At 43.9% G+C, this 22,263-nt stretch overlaps 1 protein-coding gene across 1 annotated transcript in view; it reads left to right on the top strand.

Moving 5' to 3' along the window:
• LOC311141776 (WD repeat and FYVE domain-containing protein 3-like) overlaps positions 1–21,139 on the top strand; it is a gene marked incomplete at its 3' end in the record, with an annotated part of 30,719 nt that extends 9,580 nt beyond the window's left edge. The window contains exons 3-4 of the mRNA XM_084177229.1: positions 4,349–4,589; positions 21,007–21,139. Of these exons, the coding sequence (XP_084033355.1) occupies positions 4,349–4,589; positions 21,007–21,139 (374 nt within the window). The remainder of the gene's footprint in view (positions 1–4,348; positions 4,590–21,006) is intronic.
• Between the last annotated feature and the right edge of the window lie 1,124 nt (positions 21,140–22,263).

The following is a 22,263-nucleotide window of genomic DNA, read 5'->3' as shown; positions in this document are numbered from 1 at the left end:
GGGAGTTTTTTAGGATAAAAAGAAACGGAATAGAGCTAAGCACAGGCAAAATCCTAGAGGAAAACCTGGTTCAGTCTGCTTTCCAACAGACACTGAAAATCTATTTCAAGACTTGAAAATGGCTGTCTAGCAATGATCAATAACCAACTTGACAGAGCTTGAAGAATTAAAAAAATAATAATAATGTGTGAAAATTGTACAATCCAGGTGTGAAAAAGCTCTGAGACTAACCCAGAAAGACTCACAGCTGTAATCACTGCCGAAGGTGATTCTAACATGTATTGACTCGGGGGTGTGAATACTTATGTGAATTAGACATTTCTGCGTTTCATTTTCAACAAATTTGCGAACATTTATAAAAACATGTTTTCACTTTGTCTTTATGGGTTGTTGTGTGTAGATGGGTGAGACATAATATATTTAATTAATTTTGAATTCAGGCTGTAACAACAATGTGGAATACGTCAACGGGTATGAATTATTTCTGAAGGCACTGTTCTTATGAGTTATGACAGCTTATAGCAACTGTAGTAATGCTCTATACATTTACTTATAAGTAATTATAATTGTAGCATAAGGCATTATAAATGTAGCATTATACATGTAGCATAAAGCATTATATATGTATATCTACAGTGGGGAAAAAAAGTATTTAGTCAGCCACCAATTGTGCAAGTTCTCCCACTTAAAAAGATGTGAGAGGCCTGTAATTTTCATCATAGGTACACGTCAACTATGACAGACAAATTGAGGGAAAAAAAATCCAGAAAATCACATTGTAGGATTTTTAATGAATTTATTTGCAAATTATGGTGGAAAATAAGTATTTGGTCACCTACAAACAAGCAAGATTTCTGGCTCTCACAGACCTGTAACTTCTTCTTTAAGAGGCTCCTCTGTCCTCCACTCGTTACCTGTATTAATGGCACCTGTTTGAACTTGTTATCTGTATAAAAGACACCTGTCCACAACCTCAAACAGTCACTCTCCAAACTCCACTATGGCCAAGACCAAAGAGCTGTCAAAGGACACCAGAAACAAAATTGTAGACCTGCACCAGGCTGGGAAGACTGAATCTGCAATAGGTAAGCAGCTTGGTTTGAAGAAATCAACTGTGGGAGCAATTATTAGGAAATGGAAGACATACAAGACCACTGATAATCTCCCTCGATCTGGGGCTCCACGCAAGATCTCACCCCGTGGGGTCAAAATGATCACAAGAACGGTGAGCAAAAATCCCAGAACCACACGGGGGGACCTAGTGAATGACCTGCAGAGAGCTGGGACCAAAGTAACAAAGCCTACCATCAGTAACACACTACGCCGCCAGGGACTCAAATCCTGCAGTGCCAGACGTGTCCCCCTGCTTAAGCCAGTACATGTCCAGGCCCGTCTGAAGTTTGCTAGAGTGCATTTGGATGATCCAGAAGAGGATTGGGAGAATGTCATATGGTCAGATGAAACCAAAATAGAACTTTTTGGTAAAAACTCAACTCGTCGTGTTTGGAGGACAAAGAATGCTGAGTTGCATCCAAAGAACACCATACCTACTGTGAAGCATGGGGGTGGAAACATCATGCTTTGGGGCTGTTTTTCTGCAAAGGGACCAGGACTACTGATCCGTGTAAAGGAAAGAATGAATGGGGCCATGTATCGTGAGATTTTGAGTGAAAACCTCCTTCCATCAGCAAGGGCATTGAAGATGAAATGTGGCTGGGTCTTTCAGCATGACAATGATCCCAAACACACCGCCCGGGCAACGAAGGAGTGGCTTCGTAAGAAGCATTTCAAGGTCCTGAAGTGGCCTAGCCAGTCTCCAGATCTCAACCCCATAGAACATCTTTGGAGGGAGTTGAAAGTCCGTGTTGCCCAGCGACAGCCCCAAAACATCACTGCTCTAGAGGAGATCTGCATGGAGGAATGGGCCAAAATACCAGCAACAGTGTGTGAAAACCTTGTGAAGACTTACAGAAAACGTTTGACCTGTGTCATTGCCAACAAAGCGTATATAACAAAGTATTGAGAAACTTTTGTTATTGACCAAATACTTATTTTCCACCATAATTTGCAAATAAATTCATTAAAAATCCTACAATGTGATTTTCTGGAGGAAAAAAATCTCATTTTGTCTGTCATGGTTGACGTGTACCTATGATGAAAATTACAGGACTCTCTCATCTTTTTAAGTGGGAGAACTTGCACAATTGGTGGCTGACTAAATACTTTTTTTCCCCACTGTATATATAATGCTTATGTATATATGTGTATATATATATATGGTGGTCCTCTGTAGCTCAATTGGTAGAGCACGGCGCTTGTAACGCCAGGGTAGTGGGTTCGATTCCCGGGACCACCCATACGTAAATATATATGCACATGCCTTATGCTACATTATTTCTGTCAGGAACACCTGTCTCTGTCACAGCGGGGGGGGGGGTTATTCTCCCTCTCCTTTCTGTCATGCTGTTGACATTTTGCTCAATACTACACATGACTGTAATTCACTTTGGATAAAAGCGTCTGCTAAATGGCATATTATTATTATATTACTATTATTATAAATGTAAATGTAACATATGGCATTATAAATGTAGCATTATAAATGTAGCATAAAGCATTATAAATGTAGCATAAGGCATTATGAATGTAGCATTATGAATGTAGCATAAGGCATTATGAATGTAGCATTGTAAATGTAGCATAAGGCATTATAAATGTAGCATAAGGCATTATGAATGTAGCATAAGGCATTATGAATGTAGCATAAGGCATTATGAATGTAGCATAAGGCATTATGAATGTAGCATAAGGCATTATGAATGTAGCATAAGGCATTATGAATGTAGCATAAGGCATTATGAATGTAGCATTATGAATGTAGCATTATGAATGTAGCATAAGGCATTATGAATGTAGCATAAGGCATTATGAATGTAGCATAAGGCATTATGAATGTAGCATAAGGCATTATGAATGTAGCATAAGGCATTATGAATGTAGCATAAGGCATTATGTGTGTGTGCCTCATAGAAAGTGTTACCAGAACATTTTCTGCAGGGGCGAGACGGACAGGGGAAAGACGTGCAGTTTGAAAAGGCCAACAATTACTCCCAGCAAATTATTTCCCCCCCCCCTGCTGTCAGTTGATCCATTCGGCTGCATCCAGTCAGTTACTGTAGTGGAGAATATATTGTTTTTTTGTTTTTTTTTGCAGGAGATGAGCTTTCTCTAGCTTTAATTGCCTGTGGAAATGACTTTCTGGAGACTGTAATCCTTCATGATTGCGAACCAGAACGAGCCTATTGTAACGTTATTGTAATGTAGCTGCAACCTAAACCATCGCTGTTATGATCTAGACTAAGAAATAATTACCTGAGGTGAATCTGTCCTTTAGTGCTGAGTGATTTAACCGAAATTTCATTTTTCTCTTTCTGTTGTTAAACAACTAATTAACCGATATCGGTTCAATTACTTGAATTCCATTTAGTTCGGTTTTTCTGTTAGCCCTAGCCACCGTTTCTCTAGAGTTAAATCAAATCATTCACGGGAGAAATCAAGTCAAGAACTACGTGGGACGCTTGGTCTGAAGGGAGTTGTAGTTTTCATTAAGCGAATACATCCTTCCTCTACTCTCAGGCCCTGTTTCAATAGCTAAACATTACATCCTTCCTCTACTCTCAGGCCCTGTTTCAATAGCTAAACGTTACATCCTTCCTCTACTCTCAGGCCCTGTTTCAATAGCTAAACATTACATCCTTCCTCTACTCTCAGGCCCTGTTTCAATAGCTAAACATTACATCCTTCCTCTACTCTCAGGCCCTGTTTCAATAGCTAAACGTTACATCCTTCCTCTACTCTCAGGCCCTGTTTCAATAGCTAAACGTTACATCCTTCCTCTACTCTCAGGCTCTGTTTCAATAGCTAAACGTTACATCCTTCCTCTACTCTCAGGCCCTGTTTCAATAGCTAAACGTTACATCCTTCCTCTACTCTCAGGCCCTGTTTCAATAGCTAAACGTTACATCCTTCCTCTACTCTCAGGCCCTGTTTCAATAGCTAAACGTTACATCCTTCCTCTACTCTCAGGCCCTGTTTCAATAGCTAAACATGACATCCTTCCTCTACTCTCAGGCCCTGTTTCAATAGCTAAACGTTACATCCTTCCTCTACTCTCAGGCCCTGTTTCAATAGCTAAACATTACATCCTTCCTCTACTCTCAGGCTCTGTTTCAATAGCTAAACATTACATCCTTCCTCTACTCTCAGGCCCTGTTTCAATAGCTAAACATTACATCCTTCCTCTCTCAATAATGAAGTGTGTGGTAACATTGAATCTCTTGTCCCACAGACTCCATGACCATGTCGATGGAGGGCTGTTTCGGTCCTGACGCCGTGTTCGCAGCGGCCGGTGAAGACAACAGTCAGTACCGAATCAGCCGTAGCCTGGTGCGCTCGGCCGAGGGGAGCACCGTGCCACTCACACGCGTCAAGTGCCTGGTCTCCATGACCACGCCCCACGACATCCGCCTTCACGGCTCCGCCGTCACTCCAGCCTTCGTGGAGTTTGACACCTCGCTGGAGGGCTTCGGGTAAGAAGACGCACGGACACACACACACACACACACACACATACACACACACACACACACACACACACACACACACACACACACACACACACACACACACACACACACACACACACACACATATATACACACACACACACACACACACATACACACACACACACACACATACACACACACACACACACACACAGGGCTTTGGGTAAACACACATTCCTTTTTTCACTGTTGTCAGTGGTTGCAAAATGTTCCGAAATTTCCCAGAGATTTCCAGAAATCCTTCCCTGCGTTATTCCCTTCTGATTCTGGGAATCCTCCAACTGGGATTTCTGGGAATTTTGGGAAAGTTGTTAGAATTTTGCAACCCTACTGTCGTCACTTGCACTTTTGGGATTATTCCTTTGGTTCTGTTGGTTCCACAAGCCAGAGTTCAGGGAGCTTGTTTGTTTCCTTCAGTTCTCCTTTTCATAATTTTCTTTTATGAAAGGAACACCGGTCTCTGTCACAGCAGGGGGGTTATTTCTGTCGGGAACACCGGTCTCTGTCACAGCGGGGGGGTTATTTCTGTCAGGAACACCGGCCTCTGTCACAGCAGGGGGGTTATTTATGTCAGGAACACCGGCCTCTGTCACAGCAGGGGGGTTATTTATGTCAGGAACACCGGTCTCTGTCACAGCAGGGGGGTTATTTCTGTCAGGAACACCGGCCTCTGTCACAGCAGGGGGTTATTTCTGTCAGGAACACCGGCCTCTGTCACAGCAGGGGGGTTATTTCTGTCAGGAACACCGGTCTCTGTCACAGCGGGGGGGTTATTTCTGTCAGGAACACCGGCCTCTGTCACAGCGGGGGGGTTATTTCTGTCAGGAACACCGGCCTCTGTCACAGCAGGGGGGTTATTTCTGTCAGGAACACCTGTCTCTGTCACAGCAGGGGGGTTATTTCTGTCAGGAACACCGGCCTCTGTCACAGCAGGGGGGTTATTTCTGTCAGGAACACCGTACTCTGTCACAGCAGGGGGGTTATTTCTGTCAGGAACACCGGTCTCTGTCACAGCAGGGGGGTTATTTCTGTCAAGAACACCGGTCTCTGTCACAGCAGGGGGGTTATTTCTGTCAGGAACACCGGTCTCTGTCACAGCAGGGGGGTTATTTCTGTCAGGATTACCGGTCTCTGTCACAGCAGGGGGGTTATTTCTGTCAGGAACACCGGTCTCTGTCACAGCAGGGGGTTATTTCTGTCAGGATTACCGGTCTCTGTCACAGCAGGGGGGTTATTTCTGTCAGGATTACCTGTCTCTGTCACAGCAGGGGGGTTATTTCTGTCAGGAACACCGGCCTCTGTCACAGCAGGGGGGTTATTTCTGTCAGGATTACCTGTCTCTGTCACAGCAGGGGGGGTTATTTCTGTCAGGAACACCGGCCTCTGTCACAGCAGGGGGGTTATTTCTGTCAGGAACACCGGTCTCTGTCACAGCAGGGGGGGTTATTTCTGTCAGGAACACCGGCCTCTGTCACAGCAGGGGGGTTATTTCTGTCAGGAACACCGGTCTCTGTCACAGCAGGGGGGGTTATTTCTGTCAGGAACACCGGTCTCTGTCACAGCAGGGGGGGTTATTTCTGTCAGGAACACCGGTCTCTGTCACAGCAGGGGGGTTATTTCTGTCAGGAACACCTGTCTCTGTCACAGCAGGGGGGGTTATTTCTGTCAGGAACACCTGTCTCTGTCACAGCAGGGGGGGTTATTTCTGTCAGGAACACCGGCCTCTGTCACAGCAGGGGGGTTATTTCTGTCAGGAACACCGGCCTCTGTCACAGCAGGGGGGTTATTTCTGTCAGGAACACCGGCCTCTGTCACAGCGGGGGGTTATTTCTGTCAGGAACACCTGTCTCTGTCACAGCAGGGGGGGTTATTTCTGTCAGGAACACCGGCCTCTGTCACAGCAGGGGGGTTATTTCTGTCAGGAACACCGGTCTCTGTCACAGCAGGGGGGGTTATTTCTGTCAGGAACACCGGTCTCTGTCACAGCAGGGGGGGTTATTTCTGTCAGGAACACCGGCCTCTGTCACAGCGGGGGGGTTATTTCTGTCAGGAACACCGGTCTCTGTCACAGCAGGGGGGTTATTTCTGTCAGGATTACCGGTCTCTGTCACAGCAGGGGGGTTATTTCTGTCAGGATTACCGGTCTCTGTCACAGCAGGGGGTTATTTCTGTCAGGAACACCGGTCTCTGTCACAGCAGGGGGGGTTATTTCTGTCAGGAACACCGGTCTCTGTCACAGCAGGGGGGGTTATTCTCCCTCTCCTTTCTGTCATGCTGTTGAAATGTTGCTCAATACTACACACACGTGCAGTACCAGTCAAAAGTTTGACCAAGGAGGAGAGTGATGGAGAGCCGCATCAGATGACCTGGCCTCCACGATCCCCCCACCTCAACCCAAGGAGGAGAGTGATGGAGAGCTGCATCAGATGACCTGGCCTCCACGATCACCCCACCTCAACCCAAGGAGGAGAGTGATGGAGAGCCGCATCAGATGACCTGGCCTCCACGATCACCCCACCTCAACCCAAGGAGGAGAGTGATGGAGAGCCGCATCAGATGACCTGGCCTCCACAATCACCCCACCTCAACCCAAGGAGGAGAGTGATGGAGAGCCGCATCAGATGACCTGGCCTCCACGATCACCCCACCTCAACCCAAGGAGGAGAGTGATGGAGAGCCGCATCAGATGACCTGGCCTCCACGATCACCCCACCTCAACCCAAGGAGGAGAGTGATGGAGAGCCGCATCAGATGACCTGGCCTCCACGATCACCCCACCTCAACCCAAGGAGGAGAGTGATGGAGAGCCGCATCAGATGACCTGGCCTCCACAATCACCCGACCTCAACCCAAGGAGGAGAGTGATGGAGTGCTGCATCAGATGACCTGGCCTCCACAATCACCCGACCTCAACCCAAACGAGATGGTTTGGGATGAGTCGGACCGCAGAGTGAAGGAAAAGCAGCCAACAAGAGCTCAGCATATGTGGGAACTCCTTCAAGACTGTTGGAAAAGCATTCCAGGTGAAGCTGGTTGAGAGAATGCCAAGAGTGTGCAAAGCTGTCATCAAGGCAAAGGGTGGCTACTTTGAAGAATCTCAAATATAAAATATATTTTGATTTGTTTAACACTTTTTTGGTTACTACATGATTCCATATGTGTTATTTCATAGTTTTGATGTCTTCACTATTATTCTACAATGTAGAAAATAGTAAAAAATAAAGAAAAACCCTTGAATGAGTAGGTGTGTCCAAACTTTTGACTGGTACTGTACATATACACACACAGGCGGACGCTGACATGCGTACACAAACACCCAAACACCCACACATACACACACACACACACACACATACACACACACACACAAACACCCAAACACCCACACACACCCAAACACACAAACACACAAACACCCAAACACACCAGTGGAGGGAGAAATCAGAGGATGGGGTCATTGTAATGGTTGGAATGGGAAAGGTATAAAACACATGGGTTCTCTCTGTTACCTGTTATCTAGTAATTCTAGAATTATTGACTCTAGCGGTTCACCCCACACCCGTGCGTCACACGGTGATGTCATTTTGAATATTGAATAGCTGGCTGCAGCTCAATCCCCTCCTTCCGCCGATATAAAGTTTGCATCTATTCCATAACATGGGGCTTGTGAAAGCGGTCTTTTTTTATACACATGAGAGGATCCGGACAAGAAAACTGTCACTAAATCGTCTGTAAAACCGTTTGAGCTACAAACTAATAAGGCACCACCATCGGAAGATGAGACTCTCACGGACACGACAGTGTCGGTTGTTTGGCTCTACGACATCCACAAGCTTTACGGCAGTCGTCTGAACTCTCTGTCGCGGATGTCCTCATTTCGAAGAGGTCTTCTCACAAAACCGACTGTCCGAACCGTTGGAGATGTAAACGAATATTGAAACACACAGGTATGTCTGTTATTTTCCTCTACGACACACAGGGGAGTCGTCTGAAGGTACACTATACAGTTGAAGTCGGAAGTTTACGTACACTTAGGTTGGAGTCATTAAAACTCGTTTTTCAACCACTCCACAAATTTCTTGTTAACAAACTAAAGTTTTGGCAAGTCGGTTAGGACATCTACTTTGTGCATGACACAAGTAATTTTTTTACAATTGTTTACAGACAGATTATTTCACTTATAGTTCACTGTATCACAATTCCAGTGGGTCAGAAGTTTACATACACTAAGTTGACTGTGCCTTTAAATAGCTTGGACATTTCCAGAAAATGATGTCATGGCTTTAGAACCTTCTGATAGGCTAATTGACATCATTTGAGTCAGTTGGAGGTGTACCTGTGGATGTATTTCAAGGCCTACCTTCAAACTCAGTGCCTCTTTGCTTGACATCATGGGAAAATCTAAAGAAATCAGCCAAGACCTCAGACATTTTTTTATAGACCTCCACAAGTCTGGTTCATCCTTGGGAGCAATTTCCAAACGCCTGAAGGTACCACGTTCATCTGTACAAACAATTGTACGCAAGTATAAACACCATGGGACCACGCAGCCGTCATACCGCTCAGAAAGGAGACGCGTTCTGTCTCCTAGAGATGAACGTACTTTGGTGCGAAAAGTGCAAATCAATCCCAGAACAACAGCAAAGGACCTTGTGAAGATGCTGGAGGAAACAGGTACAAAAGTATCTATATCCACAGTAAAACGAGTCCTATATCGACATAACTTGAAAGGCCGCTCAGCAAGGAAGAAGCCACTGCTCCAAAACCGCCATAAAAAAGCCAGACTACGGTTTGCAACTGCACATGGGGACAAAGATTGTACTTTTAGGAGAAATGTCCTCTGGTCTGATGACACAAAAATAAAACTTTTTGGCCATAATGACCGTCGTTATGTTTGGAGGAAAAAGGGGGATGCTTGCAAGCCGAAGAACACCATCCCAACCATGAAGCACGGGGGTGGCAGTATCATGCTGTGGGGGTGCTTTGCTGCAGGAGGGACTGGTGCACTTCACAAAATAGATGGCATCATGAGGAAGGAAAATTATGTGAATATATTGAAGCAACATCTCAAGACATCAGTCAGGAAGTTAAAGCTTGGTCGCAAATGGGTCTTCCAAATGGACAATGACCCCAAGCATACTTCCAAAGTTGTGGCAAAATGGCTTAAGGACAACAAAGTCAAGGTATTGGAGTGGCCATCACATGGCCCTGACCTCAATCCTATAGAACATTTGTGGGCAGAACTGAACTGAAAAGGCGTGTGCGAGCAAGGAGGCCTACAAACCTGATTCAGTTACACCAGCTCTGTCAGGAGGAATCGGCCAAAATTCACCCAACTTATTGTGGGAAGCTTGTGGAAGACTACCTGAAACGTTTGACCCAAGTTAAACAATTTAAAGGCAATGCTACCAAATACTAATTGAGTGTATGTAAACTTCTGACCCACTGGGAATGTGATGAAAGAAATAAAAAGCAGAAATAAATAATTCTCTCTACTATTATTCTGACATTTCACATTCTTAAAATAAAGTGGTGATCCTAACTGACCTAAAACAGGGACATTTGACTAGGATTAAATGTGCCAACTGTAAAGATTGGTAGAGGAGGAATAATGGTCTGGGGCTGTTTTTTCATGGTTCGTGCCCCTTAGTTCCAGTGAAGGGAAATCTTAACAGTTTGGGGAAGGCCCTTTCCTGTTTCAGCATGGTAATGCCCCTGTGCACAAAGCGAGGTCCATACAGAAATGGTCTGTGTGCCCATGATTTTGGAATGAAATGTTCGATGAGCAGGTGTCCACATACTTTTGGTCCAGTACCGGGATGTAGAAATGGCATAAAGTGCATAGGGGGTAAACATTTGTGTTATACAGATATAGGACAGACACTTCAGAAACCGTATTATTTTTAAAAAAAATTGACTATCTGAGCTGTTTTTTTGTTGTTGACTATATGTTATTCAATGTGTTTCTATGAGCTATAGCAGTTTCATCATATTTTTTAATTGATACCTACAGGGGTCCGAAAATTCTAAATCAAATGGCTAAATGATCAATCAAGATAATTTTACATTTACATTTTCGTCATTTAGCAGACGCTCTTATCCAGAGCGACTTACAAATTGGTGCATTCACCTTATGATAGCCAGTGGGACAACCACTTTACAATATATATATATATATATATATATATATATATATATATATTTTTTTTTTTAAAGAACATTTAAAAATAAAATAAATTGTTTGGGGGGGAGGGTAGAATGAATACTTTTATCCTATCCCAGGTATTTCTTAAAGAGGTGGGGTTTCAAGTGTCTCCGGAAGGTGGTGAGTGACTCCGCTGTCCTGGCGTCGTGAGGGAGCTTGTTCCACCATTGGGGTGCCAGAGCAGCGAACAGTTTTGACTGGGCTGAGCGAGAACTGTGCTTCCGCAGAGGTAGGGGGGCCAGCATGCCAGAGGTGGATGAACGCAATGCCCTCGTTTGGGTGTAGGGACTGATCAGAGCCTGAAGGTACGGAGGTGCCGTTCCCCTCACAGCTCCGTAGGCAAGCACCATGGTCTTGTAGCAGATGCAGGCTTCAACTGGAAGCCAGTGGAGTGTGCGGAGGAGCGGGGTGACGTGAGAGAACTTGGGAAGGTTGAACACCAGACCGGCTGAAGCGTTCTGGATGAGTTGTAGGGGTTTAATGGCACAGGCAGGGAGCCCAGCCAACAGTGAGTTGCAGTAATCCATACGGGAGATGACAAGTGCCTGGATTAGGACCTGTGCCGCTTCCTGTGTAAGGTAGGGTCGTACTCTGCGAATGTTGTAGAGCATGAACCTACAGGATCGGGTCACCGCTTTGATGTTAGCGGAGAACGACAGGGTGTTGTCCAGGGTCACGCCAAGGTTCTTTGCACTCTGGGAGGAGGACACAACAGAGTTGTCAACCGTGTTGGCGAGATCATGGAGCGGGCAGTCCTTCCCCGGGCGGAAGAGCAGCTCCGTCTTGCCGAGGTTCAGCTTGAGGTGGTGATCCGTCATCCACTCTGATATGTCTGCCAGACACGCAGAGATGCGATTCGCCACCTGGTTATCAGAAGGGGGAAAGGAGAAGATTAATTGTGTGTCGTCTGCGTAGCAATGATATGAGAGACCATGTGAGGATATGACAGAGCCAAGTGACTTGGTGCATAGAGAGAATAGGAGAGGGCCTAGAACTGAGCCCTGGGGGACACCAGTCGTGAGAGCACGTGGTGCGGAGACAGATTCTCGCCACGCCACCTGGTAGGAGCGACCTGTGAGGTAGGACACAATCCTAGAGTGAGCCGCGCCGGAGATGCCCAACTCGGAGAGGGTGGAGAGGAGGATCTGATGGTTCACAGTATCAAAGGCAGCAGACAGGTCTAGAAGGACAAGAGCAGAGGAGAGAGAGTTAGCTTTAGCAGTGCGGAGAGCCTCCATGACGCAGAGAAGAGCAGTCTCAGTTGAATGACCAGTCTTGAAACCTGACTGGTTTGGATCAAGAAGGTCATTCTGAGAGAGATAGCAAGAGAGTTGGCTAAAGACGGCACGCTCAAGAGTTTTGGAGAGAAAAGAAAGAAGGGATACTGGTCTGTAGTTGTTGACATCGGAGGGATCGAGTGTAGGTTTTTTGAGAAGGGGTGCAACTCTCGCTCTCTTGAAGACGGAAGGGACATAGCCAGTGGTCAAGGATGAGTTGATGAGCGAGGTGAGGTAAGGGAGAAGGTCTCCGGAAATGGTCTGGAGAAGAGAGGAGGGGATAATCCATCCACTTGACAGGTGTGCCATATCAAGACGCTGATTAAACAGCATGATCATTACATATGTGCACCTTGTGCTGGGGACAATAAAAGGCCACTCTAAAATGTGCAGTTTTGTCACACAACACAATGCCACAGATGTCTCAGGTTTTGAGGGAGCGTGCAATTGGCATGCTGACTGCAGGAATGTCCACCAGAGCTGTTGCAAGAGAGTTGAATGTTCATTTCTCTACCGTAAGCTGCCTCCAACATTGTTTTAGAGAATTTGGCAGTACATCCAACCGGCCTCACAACCTCAGACCACGTATATAGTGTCGTGTGGGTGAGCGGTTTGCTAATGTCGACGTTGTGAACAGAGTGCCCCATAGTGGCGGTGGCATTATGGTATGGGCAGGCGTAATCTACGGACAATGAACACAATTGCATTTTATATCATTGGCAATTTGAATGCATAGAAATACCGTGATGAGATCCTGAGGCCCATTGTGAGGCCCATTTTATTAAAGGTATCTGTGACCAGCAGAGGCATATCTGTATTCCCAGTCATGTGAAATCCATAGATTAGGGCCTAATGAATTCATTTCAATTGACTGATTTCCTCATATGAACTTTAACTCAGTAAAATCTTTGAAATTGTTGCATATTGCGTATATTTTTGTTCAGTATAGATATTGTGATCTTAGACCTACATAGTTTTTAAAGCATTGGGCCAGTTACAGAAAGATTGTTAGTTTGAATCCCTGAGCAGACAAGGTGAGAAATCAGTCGATGTGCCCTTGGACTATCCTGGACTAAGAGTCAGATTCACTCCACATTTGGTCTTTGGATTTATCACAATAGTCCCTGAAGAGTTTGAGAAAATAACGTTGATGCATTCAGATGGCCACACTATACCAGTAATATGCTAAATATGCAAAATATACTTCTAAAATAATCTTCTCATGAACCATAGGACCAAATGACACCAAATGTAGTTTGAGAAAAGGTAAAAAGATGGCTGAGTTATTGATTTTATGTGTCCATTTAAACCACTGTAAATCCACTCCACAGTGGCCAACTTGAAACTTGTCATCGCTATCATGGACGTCCCTAAGATGAACCGCACTGAATTTGGTATTGATATCTAAAGGAACAAGGAAACTATTGACAACTCATTCTTTGTATATGCTATGCTAATGCTCATAATCATCTGCAGTCGTCTTCTCCTCATGAACCATAAGTCAGATTCACTCCAGATTTAGTATTTACACTCATGATTTCACATAAAGGAAGATAGTTCCTACACGATAGAGCGCTTGCTTTGTTATCCAACTGATATTCTGTCCTTTCAGTCATCCTGTGAACCCCGTTCATTGCTGCTCGCAGCTATTATTATTATTATTATTTATTTCTATGGTTAAAGTCATCCAACTGATCTTCTGTCCTTTCAGTCATCCTGTGAACCCCGTTCATTGCTGCTCGCAGCTATTATTATTATTATTATTATTATTATTTATTTCTATGGTTAAAGTCATCCAGTCCAGTCCAACCCCATCCCCCTGTGCCGAGCTACGTCAGAATAGTACATGTCGTCTCTGGAAGCACAGCAGCAAACAGGCAGGAGGCACTGTCCCACTTTTGTATAACACAAACACACACGAGACCGCACACCCACACCGCACACACCCTGCTCCCCCCCCTCCCCCCATCTGTCACTATGAAATATTAATACCCCTCCCTCCCCCACACACACACACGGCTGGCTCATATGGGGATAATTTGTGGGTAGCTGGTTAGGCTGGGGTAGGTGGGTACTAAATGGTTGGGGAATCATTAACTGGTCTGTCACAACACACCCGGGACCAGTTAGTGTGTGCAAATGGGAGTACAAACTCGTGTGTGTGTGTGTGTGGACGTGTTTAACTATACTTATGGGGACCGGAAGTCCCCACAAGAATAGTAAAGCAAGAAAAATTTGACCAACTGCGGACATTTTGTTGGTCCCCACAAGGTCAAACGCTATTTCTAGGGGGTTTAGGGTTAAGGTAAGAATTAGTGTTAGAATTAGGGATAGGAGATAGGAGATAGGGTTAGGTGTTAGGGAAAATAGGATTTGGAATGGGACTGAATTGTATATCCCCACAAGGTTAGCTGTACAAGACTGTGTGTGTGTGTGTATTCAAGAGACTCTGTTGTTTCTGTAGATAGATAATAATAATATGCCATTTAGATGATAGGATAGCGATTGTTAATAGCAAACCACAGAGGAGGGAGGGGCCCAGGGGCCTCATTTATAAACCATGCGTTTTCACACAAAAGTTGGAATTTTTAAAAAACGTAATGAGACGTGAAAAATATGCAAACTCTAGACCATGCGTACGCAGAGTTTCTAGTGGTTGAAGTATTGCATTGCATGCAGGCCAGTAGTCTAGTGTGGGGGATATGATGGACATGCTTATTCATAACAAAAAAAGGGTTAATAACAAGATGCAGTCATTTGCCATTAGGGAGAAGATCTGTTAACACTGAACAAAAATATGAACGCAACATTTTTTTGTTGGGCCAATGTTTCATGAGCTGAAAGAAAATATCACAGAAATGTTCCATGTCTCAAGTTTTGAGAGAATATTCAATTGGCACGCTGACTGCAGGAATGTCCACGAGAGCTGTTGCCAGAGAATTTTATGTTAATTTCTCTACCATAAGCCACCTCCAACGTCGTTTTAGAGAATTTGGCAGTACATCCAACGTGCCTCACAATCGCAGACCACGTGTAACCACTCCAGCCCAGGACCTCCACATCCGGCTTCTTCACCTGCGGGATCGTCTGAGACCAGCCACCCGGACAGCTGATGAAACTGTGTGTTTGCACAATCGGAGAATTTCTGCACAAACTGTCAGAAACCGTCTCAGGGAAGCTCATCTGCGTGCTCGTCGTCCTCACCAGGGTCTTGACCTGACTGCAGTTCGGCGTCAAAACCGACTTCAGTGAACAAATGCTCCCCTTCGAATGGCCACTGGCACGCTGGAGAAGTGTGCTCTTCACGGATGATTCCTGGTTTCAGCTGTACCGGGCAGATGGCAGACAGCGTGTATGGCGTCATGTGGGTGAGCGGTTTCCTGATGTCAACGTTGTGAACAGAGTGCCCCATGGTGGCGGTGGGGTTATGGTATGGGCAGGCACAAGCTACGGACAACGAACACAATTGCATTTTATCAATGGAAATTTGAACGCACAGAGATACCGTGACGTGATCTTGAGGCCCATTGTCAGGCCATTCATCCACAGCCATCACCTCATGTTTCAGCATAATGCACAGCCCCATGTCACAAGGATCTGCACACACTTCCTGGAAGCTGAAAATGTCCCAGTTCTTCCATGGCCTGCAACCTCACCAGACATGTCACCCATTGAGCATGTTTGGGATGCTCTGGATCGACGTGTACGACAGCGTTTTCCAGTTCCCGCCAATTTCCAGCAACTTCGCAAAGCCATTGAAGAGGAGTGGGACAACATTCCACAGGCCACAATCAACAGCCGGATCAACTCTATGTGAAGGAGATGGGTCGCGCTGCATGAAGCAAATGGTGGTCACACCAGATACGGACTAGTTTTCTGATCCACACCCCTGCCTTTTTTTAAGGTATCTGAGACCAACAGATGCATATCTGTGTTCCCAGTCATTTGAAATCCAGAGATTAGGGCCTAATGAATTTATCCTTATATGAACGGTAACTCAGTAAAATCTTTTTAAAAATGTAATGTTGCGTTTAGATTTTTGTTCAGTGTAGTTTATCCTTGCATTTTTTAAATAATTAGAAATAGGCATCTATTTCCTAGGCTAATATTTATTTCATTTCCATGATCATTGCATAATAAATTCCTCATCTTTTTTGTGATGGTTTCATACTCACAACAACTTAGGATACCATTCATCCCGTCTCTCGTTTAATTAGACCCACTTCACAGTAGTAAATAAATATAAAGCTATTTCAAGTATTTTGCTCCCTGCGGATCCGGAGCACAGTTTATTAACGGTGGAACAGACTGTTGTAGGATACTTCTGTAGCTTACGTCTGAATACTGTAATTTAAAATGTCTCGTAGACAATATTTAATTTATAAACATAATACATATTTTCATAACCATTGCAGAATAAATGTCTCACCTTTTCTGGCCATGACGTGTTCATATTTCCGAAGTAGCCACAGCCTACAACAAATTACCTCATCTCATCTTGCATCTCTTATTTAATTGGGCCTATTAGATGGGATATAATTTAAAGTATTTTGTTCTATGCATCAGAAAGGAAGCGTGATTTATAACCGACAGTAGAATTTACAGACAGATGATCTTTTGCATTGTAGTATGTAAGCAGACAAAGTTTCAGTGCATCACATAAATTAGAGAAAAAGTCAATGCAAAACATTAGGCCCTATTAAAGTCAAATAATCTGTTTACAGGTCCACAGCAATTTGGAATAGTTTTTTGTCTTTCATAAACTTTTTGTCTGTCAGATAGCCTAGGCCTTCAGCAAATGTCACTGCAACGTTTAATATTCTGCCCTCAACTCCAAAGACATTTGATCAAGTTCACCATTGCTATTTCCTTTTAGAAAACTGCTTCGACCTAATTCCAATACTTCCAAAGTATACAGCAAATAAGGGCGTTATTGTCACCTTAAAAGGTGAATGATGGGTTTTTTTTCAGGGTTTAATGGTCACTCATGTGCGCACAGTTTCAGGACAGGTTTGATTATAATGGTAAACATGTATGGCGTCAAGTTTAGAAATCTTTATTTTTGTACATACGTAGGCTTTTTTTTGTTGTTGTGGTGAACGCAAATATTTTGTGTGAAATTTACGCAACGGTTATAGATGTAAATAAATATAAATGAGACCCCTGTTGTTTTGTGTTTCTAATGTCATTACTGCTCTTATAATACTTATAGTGATATTGTAATACTTATAGTGATATTATAATACTTATAGTGATATTGTAATACTTATAGTGATATTATAATACTCATAGTGATATTGTAATACTTATAGTGATATTGTAATACTTATAGTGATATTGTAATACTTATCGTGATATTATAATACTTATAGTGATATTATAATACTTATAGTGATATTGTAATACTTATAAGTGATATTGTAATACTTATTGTGATATTGTAATACTTATCGTGATATTATAATACTTATAGTGATATTATAATACTTATAGTGATATTGTAATACTTATAAGTGATATTGTAATACTTATTGTGATATTGTAATACTTATAGTGATATTGTAATACTTATAAGTGATATTGTAATACTTATAAGTAATATTGTAATACTTATAGTGATATTGTGATATTGTAATACTTATAGTGATATTGTAATACTTATAAGTGATATTGTAATACTTATAAGTGATATTGTAATACTTATAGTGATATTATAATACTTATAGTGATATTGTAATACTTATTGTGATATTGTAATACTTATAGTGATATTGTAATACTTATAAGTGATATTGTAATACTTATAGTGATATTGTGATATTGTAATACTTATAGTGATATTGTAATACTTATAAGTGATATTGTAATACTTATAAGTAATATTGTAATACTTATAAGTGATATTGTAATACTTATAAGTGATATTGTAATACTTATAGTGATAGATTTACTCTTTTACTTTGTCAGAACAGAACGCTGCCTGTGCTTGGTATGTTTAGGTTAATGTTAAGCTAATGTTACATTTAGCCTACAATTTGACACCGTTCCTTACATTCTTCTTCCTCAAGATTTATCAGAACGTAGACCAGAAATCCCCAAAATGGGGATTCAGGGTGACAACAACAATGTTTTCATGTTAAGAGAAAATAACAGTTAGCTCAGGGGATGGGCAACTTTGACGGGGGTGAGTGCCACAGAAACTCTGAACTCATGACGGGCTACAGTGGCTCACGGTGCTGCGCACCCACATCCAGTGAGAGACGGCCCTAAGTTAGATTTTGTTGTGGGGACCCCCTTGCGAGCAAAACATTTCAGTGGCCCCCTTCTTGACCTCGGAGAGAAAAAATACATTTTAAAGTTAATTTCCTGCAGTTCTACACGTTTTGCCATGGTGCATAGAGAAACAGTTTTAAAGCAAGTTTGCTGCAATTCTAAAGCTAGCCTACAAAACCTGTGGGGTTGCCAGTTGCCCATCCCTGAGCTAGCTGATGTCTGGTTGAGAGAAGATAACAGCTAGCTGAGAGCTAGGAGTCTACTTAGTCATGTGTACCTAGAAGCTAAGACCCTGTCATTGACTTGCAAGGTCAGTGATTTACTGTGAAGAAAATAGCTATGTCTACTCACTGTTTTCTGTCTCCACCAGTGATCTGTAATAAAACTAGGAGTTATAAAAGCAAACGTGTCTTTTTTTTTGGTCTAGACTCCTGTACTTCATGTAAAACAAAATCAAGAGTGGAACTGGGAGTGAAATCATTTTTGACGTGTGAAAATGTTTTTTAAGATGAATATAAGGATTTTACTTTGGTGGTTTCCAACAGTTACTTTTTTTTCAATTTCCATACCTGCTTATAATGACAGTTAAAACAGCAATAAACACTATATTTATATGTAATGTATATTCTTCCCCTCATAATGCTGTCTGTTCCTGCCCATCCTGGCCCCTCATAATGCTCCCTCTAGATGATATCTCTAGATGTCTGTTCCTGCCCATCCTGGCCCCTCATAATGCTCCCTCTAGATGATATCTCTAGATGTCTGTTCCTGCCCATCCTGGCCCCTCATAATGCTCCCTCTAGATGATATCTCTAGATGTCTGTTCCTGTCCAGCCTGGCCCAATAATGCTGTCTGTTCCTGTCCAGCCTGGCCCAATAATGCTCCCTCTAGATGATATCTCTAGATGTCTGTTCCTGTCCAGCCTGGCCCAATAATGCTCCCTCTAGATGATATCTCTAGATGTCTGTTCCTGTCCAGCCTGGCCCCTCATAATGCTCCCTCTAGATGTCTGTTCCTGTCCAGCCTGGCCCCTCATAATGCTCCCTCTAGATGATATCTCTAGATGTCTGTTCCTGCCCAGCCTGGCCCAATAATGCTGTCTGTTCCTGTCCAGCCTGGCCCAATAATGCTGTCTGTTCCTGTCCAGCCTGGCCCAATAATGCTCCCTCTAGATGATATCTCTAGATGTCTGTTCCTGCCCAGCCTGGCCCAATAATACTCCCTCTAGATGTCTGTTCCTGCCCAGCCTGGCCCAATAATGCTCCCTCTAGATGATATCTCTAGATGTCTGTTCCTGCCCAGCCTGGCCCAATAATGCTGTCTGTTCCTGTCCAGCCTGGCCCAATAATGCTCCCTCTAGATGATATCTCTAGATGTCTGTTCCTGCCCAGCCTGGCCCAATAATGCTGTCTGTTCCTGTCCAGCCTGGCCCAATAATGCTGTCTGTTCCTGTCCAGCCTGGCCCAATAATGCTCCCTCTAGATGATATCTCTAGATGTCTGTTCCTGTCCAGCCTGGCCCAATAATGCTCCCTCTAGATGATATCTCTAGATGTCTGTTCCTGCCCAGCCTGGCCCAATAATGCTGTCTGTTCCTGTCCAGCCTGGCCCAATAATGCTGTCTGTTCCTGTCCAGCCTGGCCCAATAATGCTCCCTCTAGATGATATCTCTAGATGTCTGTTCCTGCCCAGCCTGGCCCAATAATACTCCCTCTAGATGTCTGTTCCTGCCCAGCCTGGCCCAATAATGCTCCCTCTAGATGATATCTCTAGATGTCTGTTCCTGCCCAGCCTGGCCCAATAATGCTGTCTGTTCCTGTCCAGCCTGGCCCAATAATGCTCCCTCTAGATGATATCTCTAGATGTCTGTTCCTGCCCAGCCTGGCCCCTCATAATGCTCCCTCTAGATGATATCTCTAGATGTCTGTTCCTGCCCAGCCTGGCCCCTCATAATGCTCCCTCTAGATGATATCTCTAGATGTCTGTTCCTGCCCATCCTGGCCCCTCATAATGCTCCCTCTAGATGATATATTACACTGAGTGGACAAAAGATGAAGACCACCTGGTCTTTCCATGACAGACTGACCAGGTGAATCCAGGTGAAAGCTATGATCCCTTATTGATGTCACTTGTTAAATCCACTTCAATCAGTGTAGATGAAGGGGAGGAGACAGGTTAAAGAAGGATTTTTATGCCTTGAGGCAATTGAGACATGGATTGTGTATGTGTGCCATTCAGACGGTGAATTGGCAAGACAAAATATTTAAGTGCCTTTGAACGGGGTATGGTAGTAGGTGCCAGGCGCACCGGTTTGAGTCAGGAACTGCAACGCTGCTGGGTTTTTCATGCTCAACAGTTTCCTGTGTGTATCAAGAATGGTCCACCACCCAAAGGACATCCAGCCAACTTGACACAACTGTGGGAAGCGTTGGAGTCAACATGGGCCAGCATCCCTGTGGAACGCTTATGACACCCTGTTGAGTCCATGCCCCGACGAATTGAGACTGTTCTGAGGTCAAATTATTAGGAAGGTGGTCTTAATGTTTTTTACACTGTGTGTACTGTATTTCAGATTATATTAGATATAGTAATATCATGTACTGTATTTTCCTCCCCTCTCTAGGTGTCTGTTCCAGCCAAGCCTGGCTCCTCACAATGCTCCCTCTAACAATGCCAACACAGGAGGAGTCAGCGATGGAGCCGTGGTCTCTGGGATTGGAGCAGGTCAGTATCACTACAACCTAAACTCAGCCTAGTCTTAATCCCCTAGCTAGCAGGTCACTATGACAACAACCTAAACGTAGCCTAGTCTTCATCCTTTAGCTAGCAGGTCACTATGACAACAACCTAAACGTAGCCTAGTCTTCATCCCCTAGCTAGCAGGTCACTATGACAACAACCTAAACGTAGCCTAGTCTTCATCCCCTAGCTAGCAGGTCACTATGACAACAACCTAAACGTAGCCTAGTCTTCATCCCCTAGCTAGCAGGTCACTATGACAACAACCTAAACGTAGCCTAGTCTTCATCCTTTAGCTAGCAGGTCACTATGACAACAACCTAAACGTAGCCTAGTCTTCATCCCCTAGCTAGCAGGTCACTATGACAACAACCTAAACGTAGCCTAGTCTTCATCCTTTAGCTAGCAGGTCACTATGACAACAACCTAAACGTAGCCTAGTCTTCATCCCCTAGCTAGCAGGTCACTATGACAACAACCTAAACGTAGCCTAGTCTTCATCCCCTAGCTAGCAGGTCACTATGACAACAACCTAAACGTAGCCTAGTCTTCATCCCCTAGCTAGCAGGTCACTATGACAACAACCTAAACGTAGCCTAGTCTTCATCCCCTAGCTAGCAGGTCACTATGACAACAACCTAAACGTAGCCTAGTCTTCATCCCTTAGCTAGCAGGTCACTATGACAACAACCTAAACGTAGCCTAGTCTTCATCCCCTAGCTAGCAGGTCACTATGACAACAACCTAAACGTAGCCTAGTCTTCATCCCCTAGCTAGCAGGTCACTATGACAACAACCTAAACGTAGCCTAGTCTTCATCCTTTAGCTAGCAGGTCACTATGACAACAACCTAAACTTAGCCTAGTCTTAATCCCCTAGCTAGCAGGTCACTATGACAACAACCTAAACTTAGCCTAGTCTTCATCCCCTAGCTAGCAGGTCACTATGACAACAAATAACCTAAACTTAGCCTAGTCTTCATCCCCTAGCTAGCAGGTCAGAATCACTACCATCTAAATTTAGCCTAGGCTGAATCCTCTAGCTAGCAGGTCAGAATCACTATAAACAACCTAAACTTATTAGTATCACAACAATCCGAATCTTAGACAACATCCCCAAGCTAGCCTCCAACCCAAATCAT

The sequence above is a fragment of the Coregonus lavaretus genome, assembly GCF_964263955.1.
Source record: "Coregonus lavaretus genome assembly, chromosome: 14".
Lineage (NCBI taxonomy): Eukaryota > Metazoa > Chordata > Actinopteri > Salmoniformes > Salmonidae > Coregonus > Coregonus lavaretus.
This window is presented reverse-complemented; position numbering and strand designations above follow the sequence as displayed.